The following is a 26,405-nucleotide window of genomic DNA, read 5'->3' as shown; positions in this document are numbered from 1 at the left end:
AAGCAAATGCGTGTTGTTTTTTTTCAGAGGCAGCGCAGCAGTGAAGAGTGACACAGTTACAGATACAGAGTAAGGAAAGTACTGTCGGATACAGTAATACAAAGGCAAGACATAACAATAAGAAGTACCATCGATAAAGAACAGTATACAACAAGTATACACCTAAAAATGTCTCATAAAGGAGGTAACATGAGTCAAATGGAGTCTGTACGGCTGTCGATAAATGAACACATGACATCGGTGGGAGAGGAGATATTGTGTGTTTTGGAAAAACAGCGTGGTGATGATGTTTGTAGTGTGAAGCTTAATGTCAGAGTGTTTGTGTTGGAACGCCTCAGTGCGGCTGCAGAGTTCATGTTCAACCTCTTCCAGAGAGAGATAGAGACACTAGAAACTCTGCTGGAGACACAAAACAAACTGCTGGACGGTGATTTTATGGACACCCATCCTAACACTGCAGGTTGGTTCATGCTGCATGTCAAACAACATACGGTTCAACACAAGTCCATATCGTTAGGAGTTCTTCTTTAATACTAAGCGACTGCCCAGCTCTAGCAACCGAGCGTGACCGCTGACGCCACGCTGGTCTTTTTATGGCGTGCCGAAATACACCCACGCTGATCTGTCCTTGCGCCGGAGAAGTCTCGCTCAATGGATTGCGTGGCGATGTGTCGTGAGCCTCTATTGTCACACCAGTGTGACGCTGTCCATGTTTGAGTATATATTAACATTTGAATGCATAGCACTCAATGTAGATTAGACAACATTAGCATGAGGAAAGTGTCTAGAGTTGTTTCTCTAAGACTCTCTCTGTCTCTCTGTCATTACTATACTTGTGAGGACATCAACATTTAGGAAAGCACTTTTATGGATACAAAAAAGAGGGAACCAGACCAAAACATTGTATGTATTTCATATAAATAAATCCTTTAAGAATATTTTCACCGAACTTTTTTTTAAAAAAATTGGTGTGTTAATAAGTAATAATTTGAAATGTCCCAAAATTAAATTAAATTATCCCAATTCTCAAGAATGGGTGACACCATTTGTAATTTTTGGCATTTTTCTCCCTAAGCCTAAAGCCATTTGTAAGCTTGTATATTGATGTTATTTAGTGTTAAAAACAAAATAAGGTGACTTCAGTAATATTACTGACAATAGTATAAATATTTCCAAGGATAAAATGCTCCTCAGTCAAGTGTTTTTTTTAGCCTTGTTTTTGTTATTCTTATTTTTTTGCTATTATATTTATTCCTTGCATTGTTAATGCTGACACTTGTATTTTATAATACTGCTAGAATGTTGAGGGGTTTTAATGTATTTATTATTATTATTATTATTATACAGCAGGGACTCATAATACATACTCCGGTACAGTAGGTGGCGGTATACCTCAACTATAAGCCAGCTTAGCCAAGCACCACCACAACAACACGGTCGGCTACACGTCGACCCAGGCAGCCTTCTCAACGGAGGGGAAAATCACCGCTGATATATCGATCCTTTTCCTCCGGGGAAATGTAATTTAAAGGTTAGTGTATTAGCCTACTATTTTTTTTGTATCTGTGTGGATGTATGCCTGCTGTGTGTAGTCTAAATATCTCGTTTTAGAAATGTTTGATTTTGTTTCATTGTTAAATGTTAGCGTGCTAGCTAGCTAGCCTACTGTAGCTAACCAACTGGTGGTTGCTATTGCCCACATTACTTTTAATCACGTCACAGAGTTAAGATACTAACTTTTGATAGATGGATTGGTAGGCAAATCTTTGTTATGGATACTTGTACTTATTTTATTTATATAGATCGCCGAGCTAATGTTAGCTGTAGGCTAGAATAAGGCCGAATAAGCTAAAAGCCATCTCCACGTAGCTAGCTGTGGCTAGCCACACACACACACACACGAAAGGCTGCTCATTTTCTTAATTATTTTGCTTTACATTAAATGTAAGTGTGTGTGTGTGTGTGTGTGTGTGTGTGTGTGTGTGTGTGTGTGTGTGTGTGTGTGTGTGTGTGTGTGTGTGTGTGTGTGTGTGTGTGTGTGTGCGTGCGTGCGTGGGCGTCGTCGACACAACATAATGTAGTTGGTTTAGCTGTTTAATTGTCTTATAAAGGATGTAATGACGATATTTACTTGCACTTGCTTGTTGTAGACTAAACGGCGCAAAACTGTTCAGAGTTTGCGTGTGTGTGTGGGACGGTGCGCGCGTACACACACTCTTCACTCTGCTCTTTTCATTCTCTGTTTGCACTCTTTTCTTTAAGTCTTTTTACGTTTTCTATCATTATTCTATTGTTATTAGCTATGCTGCTGCATTGCCTGTAGGAAGCCAAACCAAAATAAGTTTTACTCTTATGAACCTGTACACAAGATGTAACAAAGTACAACCTTTAACCCTCTATCTGTGGAACCACAAAATGGCCATCACCCTTAAGTTGTGTAAAACATTAGTCCAATTTAGAATCCATTCATCTAGTTGTAATTCTAGTCTTGTTCAGTGCATACTGTTCCTTGTTCATATTGATTAAATCAGGTTTGCCAGTAAGACAATTATTTTTGATAGGATTTGATAGAAGACAATGCTTCCCAGCGCATTGTGAGCTGGTAGATCTGCCATATTCTTGTGTCCAGTTTACAGAGAGGGTTTAAGTGTTTAATGTGTGTTTTCTCTGTCTCTGTCTGACCAGTCCGCCCAAGCTGGTCCTCCACCCTCCTCCCGCCAGCATGAGTGACATCAAGCCTATCCCCGGCCTGGGCCACTGCTGCCGCAAGACCACCAAGAAGCAGACGCCCAAAGGGTGAGTGCAGTGCCCGCACATGTGCCAGAAAAGGTTGCCTACCAGCTAATACTGAAGTCATCTCCATATTTGGGCCTCACCATGACAAAAGAAGTGACTGTTTGGTTGTCAGACTCAGGACCTCTTACTGTGCCATTATAATGTGCCTTTTTTAATGGTGTAGCACCGAAGGGGTCAGCCGTTTAGAACAGTGTTTGTATGTATGTGCCCCAACATTTTGCCCTAATATGGAGTAACACGTGTCATCAAACAATTGCCCAAGTTCCACACGGCTCCAGAATGGCCTCCAAACTGCACACCTGTTAATTTGCTTGCACAGACAGGGAAGCCACACTGTTTTTAGAACCTGTCTTGTTTCTTTTTACCAACTGAGAGTAGACATAGGCATAGATCATGTTCATCCCTGTGGGCTTGTTGTGCATTTAAGGTAGCACCTCTGTTATTTGATTCTGAACTGTTTCCTTCAATACTAATGATAGGAAGGACTCATGCATTCTCCTCCACTTTCTCCCATATTCACTCCTCTGCTTTCTTGTCCTTCTCGTCTTGTCTCTCCAGGCAAGACTCCAGAGGAGGTGGTAAAGAAGTATCTACAGAAAGTCAAAAGTCCACCAGAGAAGGTAATCAAACGGTAGCATTGGAGCAGTGAGTTGAAGTTCCCCTTTGTTCTGTTGACTCTGAGATCTCAGAGATGATTCAGAGATTAAAAAGAGCAGCATATAGCCTCCTCTTCCACTCTAATGACCCATGCTTCCACTTCCTCCTCCTGTCTGTTAGGACTGTACCATCTGTATGGCGTTAGGGGGTCCTTTTGGCTACAAAGGCCCTGGGGTAGGGCCCGTCTCCAGGGCATAGTCGGTGGGGAGACTGGCCCAGTGCGGACACTAGTACCACCTCCACTGTCTGGTGGCCATGTACAACAACGGCAACAGGTAGGAGTCCTCATAGGAGCACATTACATTACATTACAGTCATTTAGCAGACGCTTTTATCCAAAGCGACTTACAATAAGTGCATTCAACATTCAACAGGTAGGGAACGAAACTACTAATCACCAGAAGTCTTAAGTGCATTTCCTGCAAAAACAAGCAACCAAGAGTATACCAATATAACATGTTTTCTCTGTTTCAGCTGCTGTCTTATTGGTGTGGTGTTGCTGTTCTGACCGTCTGAATGACCCGGACCCTCGCTTTCTAACCTGTTGAAGGAAATCTACTCATCACTCCCAAAGACCATCTTGTTACGGTAATGTTTCATTGAGGATGTGTTGTTAAAATGTTTCACATTTAGTCCAGGGGGTGTACTTGTTCATCAAGCTGCCTCACGCTACAGAAATAGGAGATGGCCTATGGCTAAAGTGGTTAACATGTGTTTTCTCTGCTTTTCAGCTGTTGGTGTCTAATGGTTGCTGTTGCGGACCATCACACTCCTTGCTGCCTACTGAATGAAAGCTGCTCTGCTCATCACTTCACTCCAAGGACTTTCTTGTTTTGGATCAAATCAAAGAGTCCAAAACTCAATTAATGGACCAAATGTTTTATCAGCAAAGTATAATGTTCAATATAATGATGTTTAGGTCTTAATTTAGTTTTAGGAAATACTTCTAAAAGCAATTGTCTGTGGTCAGAGATTTTTGTTTGTAGGTAGCACAGGGTTTCAGTTGCGAATGAGGGGCTGGTTAACAGCTCAACAAGGTCTTTCAATCTACAAAATGTGTCAACATTAAAACACTCTTGGTATCCAGCATGTGAGAGTGCACCCAAGTTCTCTGCGGCCACAGACAAAACAGTAACTTTGATGTAAGACCCAAGACTTTGAACAAATACACCAGTGTTGTCAATATCTGAATGTCTGTAATCAGAGGCTCCGAAACTTTGCTGTAACCATATTGTTTTATGTGTACAGTTTTACACAATACAGCTACATAAATTGAAGTTAATGTTGACCTGTGACCTCGACCTGTGGCCCATACAGTGTTAAAATGAATTACCATTATTTTGTTAAAGGCATTCTGAATGGTGTAGGTATGTGTGACTCATGTGTTAAAAATATATATTATATATTGATATTAAGACCCTTAAGTTTGTTTTACTATGCATCAATTCTTAAAAACAAGATATTTTTATGGTGTTGATGCCCGTGTTCAAGCAGAAGAATGGAGTTCAAATACATTTAATTTTTCAACCGAATGTAATATTTCAGTGATGTATTCCTTGATTTGAAATGGCAAGTTCTATACATGGATAAGTTATTTTAACTTGAAGCTGTGTGTCTAATAATATAGAAATATGTTTGTTCAAAGAGGTAAGGAAATAATAATGATGATTATTATATTTGCATTGATAATATAAAATTATTAAGTTCAATCAACTTTGATAACTTGCAAAACGATGTTGAGACAACTAGAATATTGTAGTTGAGTCAACTTAATAAACTGGAATTTCTCAGTTGAAACAAAGTGAATAGTGAGGTTGTCTTAATTTGAAATTTCAAGGCAGCTTTTGAACCTACTTTTTCAAGTTCAATTGAGCTCAGATTTGTTAGTGTACATCATCCTGCCTTGTACAATTGTGATTGCTTTATGCATTTGTAACTTTATTTTGCTATTTTAATAAAAAGGACAAATAAGTTCACATATGTGCTCCTTTATTCAATGTGTTTATATATAAATATGTGGGAGGGAGGGGGGTTTACAATAAATGGGGGGAGGGGGTCATATACGAGGGGGGGGTTTGCAATATATATGGGGGGGGGGGGTCATATACGACAGCGCCACACTACTTGGCCGCTGGCGCGTCAGCCCGTCCCGCCAACGCTACGCCGGGTGGGCACTCGGCGCTGCGCACGGTAAACGCTGATCAAGGACGGCACGTGGAGACGTCGGGTCCCGACGAGCGGACGCTCCGGTCGGCGGGGCGTGGAGACGTCGTCACACTAGAAATCTGACATGATTTGCTACCTGGGTGTAGGCCTACGTGTTAATTTTCCTGATTTGAACGGGTGCACGATATCTACGGTTCAGCAAAAATAAAGAATATATGTTCGCTGTTTGCATTCGGTTAGCTATTCTGGTTTTACCCAAGGGTTTTTGCCCCCATGCCTTTTTTTTGTAGATGTGTTGTTTTTATGCAAACGTTTTTTATCCTGTCCAGTAGCACCTTCAGATTTGTTTCAAATGTGAAGTGCAATATACAAAAAATGTGTTGTTGTTACAATTAGATACTCACAGAAACAAAGACGGTTAAGGTGTTGAAACCCTACTCTCCGCGGTGGGAAGACTCTCAGACGCCCACCTTCTGTGTAAAATGCACTTTTTGGCCAGATAATAAAATATTGTTTTCAGAACAGAGAAATGTTTTAGTCACTCCAGTGCGCCATCTACCAATCTGGTCAATGGCATGTTTCTATTGACCAGAAAAACACACGTACAGTCAAATAGCGTTAATGTGAACTCCTAACGCTATGGACCAGAGCTAGTTCAACACAAGTTTAGCTACAAGTAGCTAAGCTGCTAGCTGAACTACAATTTCTCTTTCAATGTTTTTATTGATTTTTTAACAGTTAAGTGCACAACACTAGACACATATTACAACATACTCACAAAGAAAGAAATAAAAACAAGACAAAATCAACAACAAGCCAGCAACCAACAATTGAACAAAAATTATAATAAAATTAAAATAGTCATGTTTACTCCCCAAATACAGTTAGACTTCTCATATATTGGTCACTACCATAGAAATTACTCTTTTCCATTCTTCTTTCAAAAACCTCAGCAAGAGTGCCTCTTAATACGTGATAATCTCCATTGGTAATATGGACATACATTTCTCATACCAAAAGTTTATATCAGGGGGATCCTCATCTAACCATTTTAGCAAAATTGAAAGCCGTGTGGCATACAAAGCTAGTCCTAAGATGTATCTATACCGGCTTTCGTAATCTGAATCCAAGCCCAGTATACAGTTCATTGGGTTTAGGTGTATCTGTATCCCGAAAACTTTAATTATCTCTCTTTGAACAATTAACCAGAAATGTACACTTTTGGGCCAAAACCACATCAGATGACTGTATGTACCAATCCTGTTTTTACATTTCACACATTGCCCAGTACACGTAGGATCATATTTACTACGTATTGCTGGAGTTACATGTAACCTGTGGATGATCTTATATTGGGTTTCATAATTATTATTGGAACACGTGATTTTCTTTGCACTTAATACGATTATTTTCCACTTTTTATCATCCAGCTGGTACTCAAAATCCTCTGCGAAAAATGCTCTACTACTAAAATTAGGGGTGTTAAAGGAGGAGTTCACCCTCAAAAAATCTTATTTTCTATCGATTACACACCCCATGAAGCCTTGATTTCATGGATTTATTTTTGTTTTTGTGGCATTCCTAAGACAATAATTTGATGACCGTGTGTATTTCCGGTAGGAGACACAAATAATCTACTTTATGTCTCCTACCGGATACATTAGCCGGTAGGAGACGGGAATGAAATTATTAGCTTAGGAATGTGACAAAAACAAAAAAGAATCCATGGATTCAAGGCTTCATAGGGTGTGCAATTGATAGAAAATAAGTCATTTTTTGGGTGAACTCCTCCTTTAATAAACATTTGAGAGTATATATAACGTATGACTGTCTTCATTAAAGAAGAGGCTTTCATTCATATATTTTCCAAATTATTCACCCTCATTTCCCTTTTATATTGTGGTGCAGATTGGATATATCTCCTAAATTGTAAATATCTAAAGAAAAGGCTTGGGGCAAATTAAGTTCAGTCTTAAGTTGGGCAAAGGATTTGCCCAACTTAACTTGAATGTTGACATGAAATAATAATCCTGTTTAGTGTTTCATAAGCGCAAGCGTGAAAGAATCCAAATACAACGTGGAGCGACGGTAAACAAACACTATTGAAAGGCTAGGATCAAAATACCAAGGATTCGACAGTTATGTCGCTACTATGCTACACGGAAGTAGAACGGCATAAAGATACCAAGGATTTGTCAGTGATGTGACATCACTAAAGGTAACTCCAGACCAATCCTAGTCGGCCAGACTATTGCAGACTACTTTCAGACTGCAACAGACTGGCAAAAGTTGTGCACAAAAAGCAGCCCAAGCAGTCGGCCGACGGAGCATTTTCACATTGTCACAGCGCATGCGTCGCTCAGATAATATGTAATAATTCTCCAAACCAGTAGGTGGCAGCAGTCTGCAGGAACTCAGGGGACCGGAAGCTAACCAGCTGACCAGTGACCACAACAACAACAGCCCACCCAGGGCATGTAGTTCTAGTCGTAGACGAGACGTACATACACGTAGTACTGCTTTGCTTTGGAGTTGATCACAGTGTAGGAATTGAGAGTTGAGAAAATGGTATCTAGTTTAAAACTGCAACGGGTGATGTCTCTGGCTTTTCTAGGCGTGCTCCTACATCAGAGGCTGGCGAAAGGGGGAAAAAAAAAGACGAAGCATACTAAAAAGAAATGGGTGAGGTCGTGGATTCTGCGGAAACAAGCACAAGGGGCTTTCCCGAACCTCTGCCAAGAGCTGGAAAATAACGAACCATCCGATTTTAAGAACTTTTCCCGGCTTTTTCCCGAGCAGTTCCATAGATTGACCGAGCTAGTCGCTCCGTTAATCCGCAGGAAAAACACAAATTACCGTGACTGCATCTCAGTACCAGAGCGGCTCATGATCACCCTGCGCTACTTGGCAACAGGTAAGCAACCAACGCCTTTTCTTATTTTTTTTACCATCTGCAGTTACTGTTGTCTTTTTGTATGTCAGCCCTTACCAGGAGCTTTCATTTATTATTATTTATTGTCTGCGCCTACTAACAAGCAAATTATGTGTGTTCACATTTACAGGGGAGTCCTTCCAGAGCCTTACATACCAGTTCCGAGTAGGATTATCAACAGTTGCCGAGATAATTCCTGAAACTTGTGGAGCAATCTACCAGGTCTTAAAGGAGAAATACCTAAAGGTAAAAAAAAAAGTAATTATTTGATCCAAATGCTATAAGCAAATTTTCATCTGTAGTCCCTCCCTGGGCTGGCTGTAAAAAGTGGTGATATAACAATCAATGCATAGTACAGGAGACATAACAATTACAGTAAAATTCTAAACGTCAAAGCATGCAGCTACTGGAGTAAGCTTTGATCAGGCATGATATTATCAACAGTAATTGTAGGGAAACATTACCATAGGCATTTGATAATGGTTTAGGAATCTTTGTTTACATTTACAGGAGGCCATAGTTGCTTCATATGGGCTGTGAACCCAATATCAATATATATATATTTTTTCATTTCACTAATACTCCACTACATCTCTGATGTACTTTTACGCCACTACACTTATTTGAAAACTTAAGTTACTGTTTAGATTTGTATTACTAAATATACGTTAACCACTTATATTAACTATTGTTTTCTGCATTCACAGTGCCCTGACACCGTGGAAGAGTGGCAGAAAGTAGCTGATGGATTCCAGGCTCAGTGGAACTTCCCAAACTGCCTAGGTGCTCTAGATGGTAAACATGTCACCATTCGCGCCCCACCCAGAAGTGGTTCGACATTCTTCAACTACAAGCACACATTTTCCACAGTGCTGATGGCACTGGTGGACAGTGATTACAGATTCCTGTACGTTGATGTGGGTTGCAATGGGAGGATTTCAGATGGTGGAGTGTTTGCCGGATGCACACTTCATGATGCCCTGGAGAGGAGGACATGCCACATCCCTGCACCTCTCCCTGCATCTGACCAGCTTGCTCCTTACACCATCGTGGCAGATGCAGCATTTCCCCTGAAGGAGTACATCATGAAGCCGTATCCGGAACGCAGGCTAACTACTGAGAAGCGTGTCTTCAACTACAGGCTGTCACGCGCTCGGAGGGTGGTAGAAAATGCTTTTGGCATCCTTGCTAACCGTTTTCAGGTCCTTTTCACAACCATGCCCATTCAGGACACTGCAAAAGTTGAGGCTGTTGTTCTGGCTTGCTGCGCTCTGCACAACTTCCTGCGCACTGAGGGCGGTAACCTGTACATGGAGGGAATAGTGGATCGTGAAGGTCCCAATCACGTCACTGTCCCAGGAAGATGGAGACAAGACCCTAGCCTACGACAGGCCGGGATGCCACGCAACAACAATGCAAAAGCACACGCCAAGCGGCACCGAGAGGACCTATGCCATTATTTCAATTCTGATGTCGGGGCGGTGCCTTTTCAGTGGGACAAGATTTAGTTCCTTGTGTGATTTCTCAACATGTGTGCAATGACTTTTCAGTGGGACTACATTTAGTTCCTTGTGTGATTTCTCAACATGTGTGCAATGACTTTTCAGTCGGACAAGATTTACGTTGTCCTCCCAGTACTGATTTTGAATGACTTTGCTGTTGACTGTGTGAAACAAAATAAACCTTTGCATCATACCCCTGTTCATTATTTCCTTTTAAACACTTGAGCCCTGGGTTGGGTAAAATATGAAGGATGCATGGCTGTTTTAAATAACACTTTCACGGTTTTCCGATTTCAAGTTCAACAAGAGGATACTGTCAGAGGGAAGAACATAATTATGTAGAACAAATTAAGAGTGGTAAACTTACGTGCCATTTATTTTAGGAACTGAACATAGTACAATATTTCCAAAAGCTAAAAACAGCTTACTCCTAGTAATGTTAAAGTGCCTTAATGCTTCATACAGTATTACATCTTGGTCTTCCCCTGGACAACATGAGTCAAACAGCAAACAGCCATAGTGTCTTACTATATATATATTGCACATATATCTGTTAACCCAGTGTAGCTATATATGGGAAGTCTGAGTAACTGAAAGAAGCAACAGATAGATATGTTCAGCAAACAAATCCATAGTGATTTAGCATATTAAGTGTTTATCAACCTTTTTGGTGCCAAGGCACACCTGGCATAGCCAAAAAATCCCAGGGCACACCTAGATATACGGTGTGTGTGTGTATATATATATATATATAGCTGGAGCTCTCATCATCTTGTAGTAATAATGAGTGCCAAAGCATGTACCCTGTGCCCCCTATACAGTACCAGGTAGGACAACATATTTGCATTCCTATGGGTGATGGTCGCTACACTGAATGGACTCGGGCGTGGCTGTGTGTGAAACGGATGATGGCCGTATCGATTGACGGACGATCGCCGCTATTGTTCTCGAGGGGCTGGGTTCGCAGGGTTAATCATAAAGACATACAAATGGGTCCACATGTACAGAGTTACAAACTTGCAAGGGTCCATTTATATTGAAAATTACAAAAATATGATTGCAAGCCAGTCTTTCATTAATGGCATAGGTAAAAGAATCAATACTGCAATGGACATTACGGTCATTTAGCATACGCTTTTATTCAAAGAGACTTCAATTCATTGTAACTTGTATTTGTACTGCATACATGGCTGCTGGGTCGCAAGACAAATTTCAGTGTGAACTGACAATAAAGTATTATATCATATATAAGTGCAATAAGTGCTATCAACAATCAACATAGGTAGGCAAGAGTGGAAGCAGATGGCTTCACGGCTGCAGAGAGTGTACACCGGTTTCCGACCAGCACGCCTCGAGTAGACCAGACTTCCGATGCAGACAGTTTCGCAGCTGCAGAGAGCGCCAACAGGTGCCTAAAACAAGCAACTGAGAATATACCTAGCGCTTAGGTAAAAGTGCAATATACCAGCTACCTACTTTCTTAAACAGATGAGACATGTAGAAATACTCTGTTACAAGTAAAAGTCTGGAATTCAAAATGTACTTGAGTTAAAGTACAATAGTATTGGTATCATAATGTACTTGAGTTAAAGTACAAAAGTATTGGTATCATAATGTACTTCAAGTATCAAAAGTAGAAAGAACGGCAAACATACTTTGAAGTAAAGAACACAATAAATACAAACACATCTAGTAAGAAACAAACACCTCTAGTAAGAAAAACACAACATCTATATAGCTAAAATTGCCATGTGTTCACCACAAGTTTGTGTACACTGGCTCGTACTCAGATTGAGTGTCTAACTGGCTGGCACTAGCTGATTGAGTGTCTGGCTGGCTGGCATGAGCTGATTGAGTGTCAAGCAGGCTGGCACGAGCGGCAGCTATCATCAACATATTCACTTGTTGGTCAATGGCATTACACAGGACACACAAGTCCAGTGGACTAAGCTCCCTCATTCTGTCTGCAAGTGCAGTGCAATAGTTTGCAATAGGGTCATTTTCTTTAATCGCACTGATGGTCGATGTGATGGCCCTGAGCAAGTTGGGCAGCTCTGAAGCGTCGACAGAGTCATCTGGGTCCTCCTGAAGCCGGCGCCTCCTACGAGTGTTTCTACTTCTTGGCTCCCGACTCTTGGCAACAGAAGCACCAGTGGGTACTTCAGCGAGGGTAGAGTCCTCCAGGGGGACACTGGGCCTCTGCATCGCTCGAGGTGTGCTTGTCAGAAACCGGTTGTCGCTCTCTGCAAAACTGTCGACCTCAGCAGTCTGGTCTACTTGAGGGGTGCTGGTTGGAAACCGGTTGTCACTCTCTGCGAAACTGTCGACCTCAGCAGTCTGGTCTACTTGAGGGGTGCTGGTTGGAAACGGGTTTGCACTCTCAGCCGTGAAGCCATCTGCCCTTGGCGTGCTGGTCAGAAACCGGTTGTCGCTCCCTGCATCTGCAGTCGATTCCTATAAGAAAAATACATTTGACATACACATTATATGCAGTACATTGTTGGGGATTTAAAACCCCTTTCCTACACACAGGGGTTCTATAAAATAAATTAATCAATAATTATAGCTCAGTTACCTGCGAGCTCAGGTTGGACACACTCAACATTCTTCTAGTGTGGGCCTCCAGGAACTGCAGCCTGTTCATGACCCACCGCTGCCTCCCCGTCAAGGGGGCTGCACCACTCCCTAATTAAATTGACAAGGCATTTATAGGATACCAGGTAAACAATGAACTTAGCATCTATTTATATCACATTGTTAACAACATTGTGGTCAAGTAAAACAAGTCTAGGTAAGTCTGAGTCTTCACCTGATGGAGCCAGCTTCTTGTACCGCAAATACTGGGTGCGCAGGGAGTCCCACTTCTTCTTAAGTTCTTTTTCTGAAAGAAAAATAAGTGATTTAATTATAATTAGAAAACATACACAACCAAGTCAGCCCTATATACATTTCTGCCATTTGAAGATAGCAGATCTACAAGCTCACAATGCCACACATTGTGAGCTTGTAGATCTGCCATTTTCAAAAGATTTTTATGACCCTATATTTGTAAATCTGTCAAAAGGATATAAGAAAGCTAATGATAGCTTGTGTCTTTAAATGTTTGATCTCTTGAGCACACCTGTTACAAGTCCAGTGATAATTAGTTCATTGGCAATGAAAGCAACTACCCACATAATATAAGCCCTATATCCACAATACACGTACGCCCTAAAATGTGTCATTGACAAAAATGCACATGGCCGTATATGTGGACCCATCTGTCAAACTTACCTAAAGATGGTGAGCGGCTACTCAGCTAGCCAATGATGCTAGAATAGACCTATGTGTAGGCTATTTTAATACGGTACAAAACGCACACATGGATAGTTCTGTCCATCCACAGCAGTGTTGGGCTTTAATACAAGCCGTCAATTCGTATGTATATTATTATTTATCGTGATAACCCGTCACTTCTCGAAGGCGAGAAGCGACGGGCTTAGTAGCTCATAGCAACAGTAGCACTGGGCTTAGTAGCTCATAGCAACAGTAGCACTGGATAAACAAAACGGCAAATAGACAGCTTACCTGTGAGATGAAGTTCTGCCTCGATCTCCCTCCAGAGCCTCGACTTCACTATTCGGTTAGAATATGCTTTGTCTTTGATATCATAAAGTGGCCTCCTCTCCTCCACCAGTTCAATAAAGGTTTCCTCCGCCTCCTCAGTCCACGTAGTTGCCATTGCTAGACACATGACCATAGCAACTCCCTGTGTTGTCTTTTATTCTCTCTCGTTGGCTCACTTCCGTTTCTCTACTCGTGCTCTGATTTGTCTGACCAAACAAGCTAAACAGCCAATCAGGGTGCTCTACAGAGCCTTCACCCCCCTCCCTCCCCCCGCTTCACCACCCCATGGTTCTATCAGTCGGCTAAAAAGCTGAACATGTTCGGTCGGCTCTGGGTCGGCCGAAAAGGTCCCGACGGACCCCCCGACGGACCCCTAACCGACTGGACGACGCTTCCCGAAGCCAATTCGGCCCAAAATCGGGCCGACTAGGATTGGTCTGGAGTTACCTTAACGAATCCTTGGACATGAAGGATGAGATGGACGCTTTTGACTTCCAGTGTTGCCAGATATTGTGAAAGAAATAAGAAACCAGGTCTATGAAAACAAGCCCAAAAGAAGATAACTAGGCCAAGAGCACTTTAAACCTAGACATGGGATATTATATATTTGAAAATTGCCGATCTACAAGCTCACAACGCGTCACGATGTTACCCATTGTGAGCTTGTAGATCTGCAATTTTCCAAAAAATCTTGAGGGGAAAAAGTGCAAAATGTGGAATATATTTGAATCGTTTTAACAACACATATTTGGTAGGGGCTCCCTGGCACAAATTATAATTTCAGATGGGAGTCCGTGGAAACATACATGAACATGTTTGATAACCACTGGTTTAAACAACAATCAAAACATTTGGATACAAGCCCAAATATCAACTACATTTTAGAAAGAAGCCGCTTATAATAAGTAGACATGGCAACACTGTGGAACACTGGTACACATGTTGTGTGTTGTTGTTGAAGATCACACCCACATGCAGCCTCCACTCCCAGAGAGGTATGTACACTCCCCACAAGGAGGGGCAGTGCACCAAAGCATTATGGTCATTGTAGTATTGCAGCAGTCCAGGCAAACCCTAGTCAAACACACAGATTTCATTATTTTTCTGGCCATAGGGTGCACATTTTAAATTGTTCTACAGTAATCTACTACAAATACTATTAACATTGAGTGATTGCAGTTTCTTCCAGGGGTGAAATGCTCCTTTATTACCAAAATGCCTTTGTATCTGATTCCAAGATTTAAGAGTGTTTCTCACAATAAAGTTTTCCCTTATCCCAGGAAGTGCAATAGCTCCATTTATAAATGGTATCTCAGATAGAGCTGACCCACAGCCAACAGCCTCAAGAAAAGTAGAATTATGATCATTTCTTATCCACTCTGCTATATATCTAATTTGGGATGCCCAGTGATAATACATCACATTGGGAAGAGCTAATCCCCCTTCTATCACTGGTGCCTGTAATTTCTCCAATTGAAGCCTAGGGTGCTTATTTTTCCATACAAATATGCAAATCATACTGTGTATTCATTTAAAATACTTAATTGGAACATAATTAGGCAACATCTGCATTGGGTATAAGAGCCTCGGTAATACATTCATTTTGACAATGGCAACCCGTCCAAGTAGTGATATTGATAGGGGGCTCCATCTTTGAAGATCTATTTTTATTTTATTTACCACTGGATCTAAATTCATTTTTATCATTTCCTCAAATTTAAGAGAGACGTAGATGCCTAGATACTTAAAACCATTAGGAGACAACTGAAAAGGAATGTGTCCCATTAATTCTGAGCTTGTTGTACTACCAAGTGGCATTACTAAAGATTTGCCAAAATTGATCTTATATCCAGAAAACACTGCACATTTGTTGATTATCTCAATAACAGCTGCGACTGAGGACAAAGGGTTATTTAAATTACAATTTGAGTTGTGGTGCTGATGCTACCTCTTCTGTCCTCCTTCTGTCTTTGTGTAAAGAGGTTTCATCTGGACATGAGAAGAAGAGGAGCCCCAGTCTGGTCCAGGAGGAACCACAACCTCCACAACATGAGGAGAGGAGCCCCAGTCTGGTCCAGGAGGAACCACAACCTCCACAGATCAACCGGGAAGACGATGAGGATGTCAATGTGTCAACATTGGCATTACTACATAGGAAGACCATGTGTAACATTCTCTCAGGTAAAACAATATAAATACTAACAACGTTATACTAGTACTAATCTAAGCCCACTATCAGCCCATAGAGGCTGCTAGCCTAGGTCAGATGGTGTAGGTTCAGAAACAATTTTACATTTCAATACAATACCAACATTTAGAAACCAACTTAATCTTTCTCATGTAGGTCAATTGAATAATCAAGGTTTTAAAAAACCCTTAGCCCATATATATATATATATATATATATATATATATATATATATATATATATATATATATATATATAGTGCAGGTCATGTTCTACTTGCCCACAGGTCTTGTCCACTTGCCCAAAAAGTAACTTGTCCATTATACAATTATAGGTTAAACTTGGATTACTGTTCAATTTAATACTTATTTTTTTACTTTCTACATTGCGAAGTGTAGCAACAGTGAAAATAGCACATAATATATAGGTCAACAGTGCTCTTATTTTACACACATACAGACCCGAAGACTTGATACGTGCAAAGCTTTGACCGTTCACTAAACAAACGTCAGTAGGTACTGGCATTGCCGTTTTGAATCTGACATAAGGAAGGCTTTATAAGATGCCCCCCTCCCCCTACCATACCCTTAATAATAAAGAAAATACGTCATACATAAATACTAAAACCAAAGTTTATGCATGCACCTACATATGTAAACTGTTAATGTCCAGCCATTCAGTTACAAAACAATCAACACAAACACATACCAAGCACCACTGCAAAGCAACATATGGCACTGGTCCAACCGCTATCCTGTAGCAGGGTCCCTAGTGATGTCAGTACAACCATTTCTATGTTAACACCACTGAACATGATCAGCATCTTGCCCTCTCCATATTCTGCTAAAGCATATAAGGGTTGGTCAACAGCAGGGTTGGGAAGTAACGGATTACATGTAACGCCGTTACATAATCAGAGTTTTAAAAAACGGTAACGTCTTACAGTATATTTTAAAATGTGTAATCTGGATTACAGTAGTTGTAACGGGGGTTACAGGCGGATTATATTCTCCTCTTCCCCTCATCAATTTTACAAACAAGTTATAAATTATTATAACACCAAACAACCACCTGCCAGAGCGCACACTCCGCACAGACTGCAATGGATCCGTGGAGACCGCAAGGGCGCACAGCACGCACCTCTGTCAATATGGTTATGGTAGACCCACCAGTTGCCTGGTTGAGATTCAACATCAAGTGAAACGCTGCACATAACCAGTGGTAGGTTTGATTTCAAGCCTATATTCCAGCTTAAAATGCGCGCTTTTGACAGAGAGAGGGGGGAGAAAGAGCATGAGAGAACCCGATGTCGGATCAACAGCAATACAAATTAATAACTGGAAACTTAATTTGAAAGTTTAGGCTATCAATATCATACAAAAGTAGAGAGAAGCTGTGATCTCACGCTCTGATGGACAGTAAATATAATCCTTTTGCAAACAATATCCATGTTCTCTTCGTGTGTCAACAATGATCCAAATGGGAAGTTTATTTCAGCAGATAGAATGTGACAGTTTGACATCGTTTGAGCCGTTTTTGGTGCGCAGCTCCTCTTTAAGTTAATTGCCTTCTGCGCACAACAGGGCAGATCTCTGCCAGGCCAGGGTGACCTACCCAGGCCCATGAAATTCATAGGCAGTCATAGTAGCCAATTAGAATGAAATCTGCTCAAACTGACTCATACACTGATACAGAATCATATATAGGCTAAATATTGTCACTGTCGGTTGGAAAAACTGTTCCTTTTAAAAAAATATTATTTTAAAACAATTTAAAATGGTAAAAAAAAGCCAATCTACAAGCTATAATTATTAATAATTAAGCAATACTATATTTTAAATAGTGAAAAATCAACTAAAGTCATTAATAGTGCAAGTTCAATCACATTTCATTTGAATGAAAATAACTTGAAATCTGTGATTAATGTGACCCCTTCAGTCAGTGAAGTTCAGGGCTGAATGTGACAAATGTTGAGACAAATAGGCTATGATGACTTTGTACAAATATTGGTAATTTTCCAATACATCATTTTATGAAATAAATGGGTTATATTTTACAGATAGTTACACTATTCTTGTACTATATTAAAATTAAATAATCCTTAACCTTCAAGTTAAATTCATTATTTCCGTGGACTTAAAAATCATCGTTTTATTTGATGGCCTTCTTGCCCTGGCATTTGGCCTTTGTGCCCTCAAACAATTGACAACACCAAAGGCCAAGTGGCCTTGCCCCTAAAATGACGAAATTCTAGGCCTGCTATCAATGGTAAAACTTGTTTTATCTAATTAAATAGTTTTGCTTAAAAGTAATCCAAAAGTAACTGAAAGTAACTAGCAGTTACTTTCTAAATTGAAGTAATCTGATTACGTTACTGACTAAATTTTTTTGCAAGTAATTTGTATCTGTAGGGGATTCCTTTTTAAAAGTAACCCTCCCAACCCTGGTCACCAGCAACAACTGCCCCGGGTTCAAGAAAGCCACTGTATCGCAAACTTTGTCAAGGGAATGCTTGATTGTTGCTACAGAGTGAGCTTGGTCTCGCAACAGTGGCATTAGGGCTGAAATGCTAACCTCAAATGGCTGGCTCCTCTTTTGTATTGCATGGTAGGCTGACCATGTGATGCAGACACCATCAGCCACTGCCTCAGTGAATAACACTTTTTCCAACCAGGAATATTCTTGCTTCAAGTGTGACTTGATAGACTCAGGGGCTGGGAGTAAATGGCATGCCACTGGAGGAGGATTGTAATTCTTCGTAAAATAGGCTGGGCGGACATTGGTGTAGGCCTCTGGAAGCTTGGGAACTTTCTGCACCTTCACATCTGACTTTACTTTGCGTAACGTTAGTTCACATACTTCACCAGCATATGCAAGGCTTGGATGTTGGAAGATGGACACACTTGTACCATGGAAAGTTTGAGCTGTGGTCGCAGTCGGATTATGGTCAATGCCATCTACAGCTGCAGTAGTGAATAACTGCTTTCTCAGGACAAGTGGACAGATTACTCCATCTTCCACGTATTGGGCTACAACCGCCTCTCCTAACAGGGATATCTGGCACTCTGTCATATGACATGCTGAGCTCATTTTCATGGAGTTTTCTCTTTCTTGTTTTGGAAAACACAGACAGACCCATAGAGACAGCAAAAGGTGTCTCACGTTACCACCTTCACTGCAGAAGTGAGTGTGGTACAGCCTGTTCTATGTTTGCATTGTCATAGTTGCTTCTGAAATGTGACTTGTGATTAAGCATGTCTCATCTAATTATCCCAGCAGCTTTTGCCAGATGGATTGCTTCACCATACTTTGATGCTTGGGCAAGGATTGAGCCCACACTTGCAGTTCGGGGATGAGAAAAATCTGGTCTTCCTTGAGTTGAGTTGAAGCTGCTCCAAGGTTCAAGGTTGTGCTTTACTGTTACATCTTGTGTACAGGTCCATAAGAGTAAAACTCATCTTTGTTTGGCTTCCTTCAGACAATGCAGCAGCATATGTAATAATAATAACAATAATAATAAAAAAAAAAAAGTGCGAAAAATAGCAAAAACTAGAAAATGTGCTCCTCGGAGCACAGGTCTCCGCCAGGTCAGGAAGTTGTAATAGAGGTTGTGTTGTCACAGTACGTCCTGCGAAGCTTAGCCAATGGTGCCGGAGATTAGGTGTTCACAGACGGACGGACACACACACAAAAATATTTATTGTGACAATCTTCCTGTCACAAACATACATACAAAGCTAGTTATAGAAGTGGTTAGCACCGCTCTAAAAAAAAGAATAGGAAGAAATATTTTTGCGTCAATGTATTCTGAAAATCATGTTCTGTTGTGCACTGCTGAAAAAAAACATGTGGAAAAAAAATATATTGTGACAATTTCTTTTGCCACAAACATACATAATTTGTACTGTAAAGTACTGTTCCTGATTGATTCTGTCTTACCTATTTATATTACATATTGTGGTGTCACGTGAAGCTTGACCAATGTTAGGTGTTCGCAGACGGACGGATGGACACACACGGACAGACGGATAATTTGTACTGGAAAGTACTGTTCCTGATTGATTCTGTCTTACCTATTTATATTACATATTGTGGTGTCACGTGAAGCTTGACCAATGTTAGGTGTTCACAGACGGACACACACACACACGGACGGACGGAGGGTAAAACATACTCTCCGCCAGGCCTGGCGGAGACAAAAAGGGAACATCAGCGTATGCACACGTGCATATGATCTTGGTATATTTGCCAGACCCAGGGGGTCGGGCCTACATGAGGCTTTGTCTGTCCCCCTCTCCAAACGTTTTCGTCCATACATGGGCATAAAAGAGGTCTGTCTTCTGTCCTCATTTTGATTGGCCAAGCTTAGCGTGACGTAGTGCTCTGATCTTTCAACCACTAGGGGTATGGCATTACCAGGTCTCCTGGTTCCCTTGTATATACACCAACAGCATTTTTTCAGTTTCTACCACCTAACTTTATGTAAACAACTTCACAGTATCTTCTATATTATTATCTTCTATAGGAACGGTTCAAGCATATTAGAGTGCAAGTAAAGAACAGGAGAGGTGTGAGGGATGGGGGGATAGCGTTTCTTCTAGAAAAGGTCAGCAAGCTTGAAGATGGGTGGATCTTTAAGGTAACTCCAGACCAAACAGACTCGTCCAGACTATTTCAGACTACTTCAGACTGCAACAGACTGGTATTCGGTTGGCAAAAGTTGGCATTTAAGTCTGTCAGCCGACTGGCCATTCATGTGCTAATTTGACTTTTAGCCTGCCAGCGTTGCCAGGTCTGCTTATTATAAGCGACTTTGGGCTTGTTTCCCTGCAAAGCCACTTGTACATAGGGATGTTCCCAGCGTTTTTTCTTCACTGACGTGCAGTGGTGTAAAGTAACTAGTACATTTACTCAAGTACTGTACTTAAGTACAATTTTGAGGTACTTTTACTTTACTGGAGTATTTCCAATTGTCTATACTTGTACTCCACAACAATTATTTGAAATGTTTAGTTACTAGTTACTTTGTAGATATAAATCATTATGAAACATACATTAACCACTTTAGCCCTATTTTATACCTATGAGCTATTTGAAAATAGCAGATCTACAAGCTCACAACGTGTTGCGATGCACGCGTTCTGAGCTTGTAGATCTGCTATTTTCAAACATTTTAGTACTTTTACTTTTGGTACTTTAAGTAAATTTTTATACCAATACTTTAGTACTTTTACTCAAGTAAATGTTGAATTCCGGACTTTTACTTGTAACAGACTCAGAGTACATCTATTGCATTCAAGCCTGTAATTTTGTCATTTTAGGGGCAAGGCCACTTGGCCTTTGGTGTTGTAATTTTTTGGAGGGCACAAAGGCCAAATGCCAGGGCAGGAAGGCCATCCAAAAAAATAATAAAGATTTTTAAGTCCAAAAATGATTTTTAAGTCCACGGAAATAATGCATTTAACTTGAAGGTTAAGGATGATTGTATTTTAATATATTATAAGAATAGTATAACTATCTGTGAAATATAACCCATTTATTTCACAAAATAATGTGTTGGCAAATGACCAATATTTAGTTATATAGGTCTCAATATGTCACATTCAGCCCTGGACTTCACTGACTGAAGTAGGGGTCACATTAATCACATTAGATTCACAGAATGTATTTGACCCACAAGTTATTTTCATTCAAATGAAATGTGAATGAACTTGCACTAATAATGACTTTAGTTGATTTTTCACTCTTTCAAATATAGTATTTCTTAATTATTAATAATTACAGCTTGTAGATTGTCTATTTTCACGATTTTAAATTGTTTTTAAATAATAATAAAAAAGGAACATACAAGATTTCCACCCGACAGCCATAATATATAGCCAATATTTGGTTCTGTATCAGTATATGAGTCAGTTTTTGCAGATTTCATTCTAATTGGCTACTATGCCTGAATATGAATTTCATGAGCCTGGGTAGGTCACCCTGGCTTGGCGGAGATATGCCGTGTAGCGCACACTCCGCACAGCAGCAGCAGGTGAAAGCAATTCACTTGTTGTGGTTGTTGCGCACCAAAAAACTGACTAAAACTGTCACATTCTAGCTGCTGAAATAAATTTCCCATTTTGATCATTGTTGACAAACGAACAGGGGACTGGTGTCTAAAAAAAAAACTTATTGACAGGAAAATCGCGCATTGATACTTTTACTCAAGTAAAACATTTGAGTACTTTTTCCACCACTGCTGACGTGTACACAACATTTTTGAAAACGGTTATTCGAATAATCAAAATTAAATACATTAATTAATTTATTGAAATTAGCACCCAGAAAATAGCCAAAACTGAGCACATTTCGATCTAGAAGGCCAAATCTAATTTGAAAAAAATATATTAAGAGTATGTGAAAGCCAATTAAAATGTTTATACTATTGGAATCTTACACACCTGATCCCAATAAATTCACCACAGCGCAAAAGTAGGTCAAATCAATCAATCTCTCTCTCTCTGGGAGCAACAACGAGAAACAGTGAATGTAGGTTTTCATAGACATGGTCGCTTGTTTCTCTCACATAATCTGGCAACACCGACAGCCCTCTGTTGTCACTTCGTCTCTGCTACATAGCTACTCCAGTCGGACCCCAGTCGGCTAAAAAGCTGAACATGTTCGGTCGGCCCTGGGTCGGCCGAAAAGGTCCCGACGGACCCTTCGACGGACCCCTAACCGACTGGACGACTATATACGACGCTTCCCGACGCCAAGTCGGCCCAAAATCGGTTTGGTCTGGAGTTACCTTTATCATCACTGGCAGCCTTTATTCACTGAGAGTGACCAGTTCAGAGAAGGCAATTGGATATGCTTCCTTCCAGTGCTCTTGCTCTGCCTTTTGCTCTTGGACCTTGAGGTAGTCTCGTTCTCTGTCATACAGAACCGTCAGGCAGACAGTGTGATACTGAAGTTCTTGAGCTATGACATCTCCGCCACTGAGTTTGGTGAGGAGTTTTCCATCACTGAGTCTTTTTGAACATTCATTTACTCTCTTATTCATTTGTGGTATCATGACTTGGATCATCTCACCCATTCAGTCTCACATAGAAAACACTCGCTTGTATTGTGGACCTTTGATGGGATCTTGCTTCTACTGCCCTAGTCTGTAGCAGTAGCTGGGGTTCTCCTTTTCCCAGCCCTCTGTAGTATTGTACTTTGCAACTCACATGATATAGTGCTTTGTTTTCCCTCAAGGTGTCCTCTATCCCATCACCCTCATCAAGCCTTGCAGGGTCCAAATGGATTGGTAGTGCATGAAGGGATTGAAACTAGCAAAGTTCTTATACCCATCCTCTGCTGTTTTCACAGGATTGGCCTGGGGAGATTTTCATCCTTATCAAGCTTGACTTAGGCAGCATTTTTTTCCAGTCAACAATTCTTGCTTTACTATAGCTCACATCCATGGCCAGTCGCCCAGATATAAGGGTCAATCCTTTTACCAACCTGAAATGGCCAAGTCAGAGCATGTAGATGTGTAAAAGTAAACTATAGAGATGCAAACTACCTTTTAGCCAATAGAAGCAGGAAATAAATGATTGGGCGAAATGGTATGGGCTGAAGCCGAAGCTTATTATGCCCACCTATTAATTGGGCGATACCTCTAACTCCATATCTCTCCACTGATCTCATTTGCCCCAGATTCTGCACAAACATGGGGATGAATTAATTCTACTATTCACACTACACTCAAACATCCCTTCCTCCAGCAGTCAGATCCTACAATGATACAGTGTATAAGTATACTGTGTAGAGATAAGTGCACCTTACCCTCTCCAAAACCATGGTCTTTGAAATGCTGGCAGAGGGCAAATGAGAAACATCATGCACAAAGCTGCACTCCAATTGTCCTTCCTCTGGCAGTCAGACCCTACAATAATGAAGAAGCTAAATAAACCTTCAGCAGACTTGAAATGTGCAATGCTTATGTCAATTTAGGTCATTATATGCCTAAACCTTTATCTGAACATACACAATGTGTTACATATAGTCTAATCTTTCATTTCAGATCTCTATCCATCAAACTGTACATAGGCTACATCCAACTATAAATTAACTATAGGCAGACTATTTTACAGTTCAACAATATACTTACTTCTATAGAACTATGAGTTTGCTATTGAGTCAAGAGTTTAGTTCGTTCAGGTCTAGTAACATTAGCTAGCTAACATTAACGTTACCAATATTGCTAGCTAGCATTAGCTAATGTTAATTTCTGAATCACTGCAGTTCATTAATATGTATTGTCTTATTTCAATTATTGACAGCCATGTTGCAAAATACCTGCCATCTTGGCTTTTCAAATGTCCTATCGGACAAATTTGATTGATACCCTTTGGAGAGCAAATGAACCAAATGTCACACTTGTATCATAATTTTCACAATTTCTCCTATATGTCGATTTTATCCGCTCCGCTATTTATGAAAAAAATAATTTAAAAAGAGAAAGTTAAAATATTTCGTGGTTGCTTTGATTTGATCTTTCCCCAGACGTCCTGCACCTCCCTGTGTGTAAAAAGGTTTCTTCTGAAGAGGAGAGGAGTCCCAGTCTGGTCCAGGAGGAACCAGAGCCTCCACACATTAAAGAGGAGCAGGAGGAGCTACTTCAAAGACCAGAAGAGGTTGATAGGGATGGTGAAAAGAGAGAGACAGAGCCTGTAGCCAGCACCTCAACTGAACACATGAAGACACAAGCTTATATTAAGTACTGGGTACAATCACAACCAACTAGTGATGACCAGGTCCTTTCTTCACACTGTTCTGAATCTGACATCACTGAAGACATTGATGAGGATTGGGAGACCAGTGTAGATCCGTCACCTTTAAACACACTGAAATCGCACAAGACACAACATATAGAAGGACAGGGATTGTCTTTGAGCAACAAGATGTCCCAGGACCTGAACTCAGAGGAAACTGACTCCATGCAGAGTCACACAGGGGAGAAATGTTTTAGTTGTACAGTCTGTGACAGAATGTTTAATCTTAAGGGAAATCTGAAGCAGCACATGTTGACTCATACAGATAAAAAGCCATTTAATTGTCAAGTTTGTAGCAAAGGATTTTGTCAAAAGGGTGCTCTAAATATACACATGAGGACTCATACAGGAGAAAAGCCCTTTACTTGTGCATTTTGTAGCAAAGGCTTTGGTCACACAGGTGATTTAAAAAAACACATGATGACTCATACAGGGGAAAAGCCCTTTACTTGCACAGTTTGTAGCAAAGGCTTTAGCCAAAAGGTTTCTCTAAAAGCACACATGAGGACTCATACTAGGGAAAAACTGTAGTTGCGGTTTGTGGCTAACACTGATCCAAATGCACATCTGAATATATCCAAATGCACATCTGAAGAAATTGTCATTGTTGGGGTGGAAATATTGTATGTCCAACACCGTTTTATGATTACTTTAAAAACATTTTAAAACAGATCTACAAGCTCATGGGTTGGGTCTACAATCGTTGTGAGCTTGAAGATCAGCTATCTTCACAACTCTTGTATGATGAAGTAGAGCATAAATTTACGGGGGGGAAAACAAAGTTGAAATATGGAGATACAAGGTGACTAAATGAGGATTCAAGTTATTTTTGTGAGTGTCATCTGAGTTGACAAATGATATCAGACACATTAATGATCTAGTTTATTTATTTTGGTCACAATTATCCCAGGGTGGGACAATGTCAGGTCTCTGCTCTACATGTAAAGTGTCTCAAGACAACTTGTTGTGAGTTGACACTTAAATATAATTGTATTGAATTGAACAAAAGGTGTTACGTACAATAGAAGCAGGAAATAAATGATTGGCCGAAAAGGTATCGGCTGAAGCCGAAGCTTATTATGCCCACCTATTAATTGGGCGATACCTCTAACTCCATATCTCTCCACTGATCTCATTTGCCCCAGATTCTGCACAAACATGGGGATGAATTAATTCTACTATTATGCCACCACATTTGTAATGTCCTACCACCAGCCATCACAAAGTGTGACTCACTACACTCCTTCAAAACCACCATATAAGAGCACCTGTCTACAATGTCCACTGTGTATCTGTAAATATATTTGTACTGCTCCTATTATTGATTTGTTTTGCATAATATTGTATGTCTTTACATGTCTTTTGCTGAATTGAATACTTCATAACACAATGGAAACAAGCTCTCAGGGCTTTTTGTGTTATCCTTTTAGCATTATTGTATAACTGTAACCTATGTACTGGTTGCAAACTTGTTAATAAAGTTTTCAATCAATGGAGTGTGGATTTTGATTAATGAGCCTTTCATCTATTCTGGCCTGTCCTTTTCTCCCGGCTCATCAATCTTAACTATACTGTACTTTTACTCTTTTGCCATGTCTGCATGCAACTATGCATCTCTTGTTTAATACCAATTCATATTCACTTTTGACATGTGTTTAATACCAATTCATGTTTAGAACACACTGTAAATAGATTTTTTTTTAGATTTCCAGGTGGGAAAATGATGAAAAAAGATTTCAGAACTGTTCAAAACGTTT

General features: G+C 40.4%; 2 protein-coding genes across 2 annotated transcripts; both read left to right on the top strand.

The window, feature by feature from the left end:
* Positions 1 to 80: 80 nt before the first annotated feature.
* On the top strand, positions 81 to 25,311 carry LOC308096696 (uncharacterized protein). Its single transcript, XM_080444111.1, has 3 exons — positions 81 to 460; positions 15,640 to 15,840; positions 24,380 to 25,311. The coding sequence occupies exons 1-3, from the start codon at positions 169 to 171 to the stop codon at positions 25,177 to 25,179; spliced, it is 1,293 nt and encodes a 430-aa protein (XP_080300237.1). The 5' UTR covers positions 81 to 168; the 3' UTR covers positions 25,180 to 25,311.
* LOC308096697 (uncharacterized protein) lies at positions 1,443 to 5,174 on the top strand. Its single transcript, XM_080444112.1, has 6 exons — positions 1,443 to 1,531; positions 2,686 to 2,796; positions 3,355 to 3,416; positions 3,574 to 3,728; positions 3,928 to 4,041; positions 4,185 to 5,174. Exons 2-5 carry the CDS (start codon positions 2,723 to 2,725, stop codon positions 3,967 to 3,969), a joined length of 333 nt encoding a protein of 110 aa, XP_080300238.1. The 5' UTR covers positions 1,443 to 1,531; positions 2,686 to 2,722; the 3' UTR covers positions 3,970 to 4,041; positions 4,185 to 5,174.
* Positions 25,312 to 26,405: the final 1,094 nt, after the last annotated feature.

This window comes from Gymnoscopelus braueri (assembly GCF_963280865.1).
Source record: "Gymnoscopelus braueri genome assembly, chromosome: 12".
In the NCBI taxonomy this organism is placed as follows: Eukaryota; Metazoa; Chordata; class Actinopteri; order Myctophiformes; family Myctophidae; genus Gymnoscopelus; species Gymnoscopelus braueri.
The sequence above is the reverse complement of the archived record's forward strand: the minus strand, read 5'-3'. Positions and strand labels throughout refer to the sequence as shown.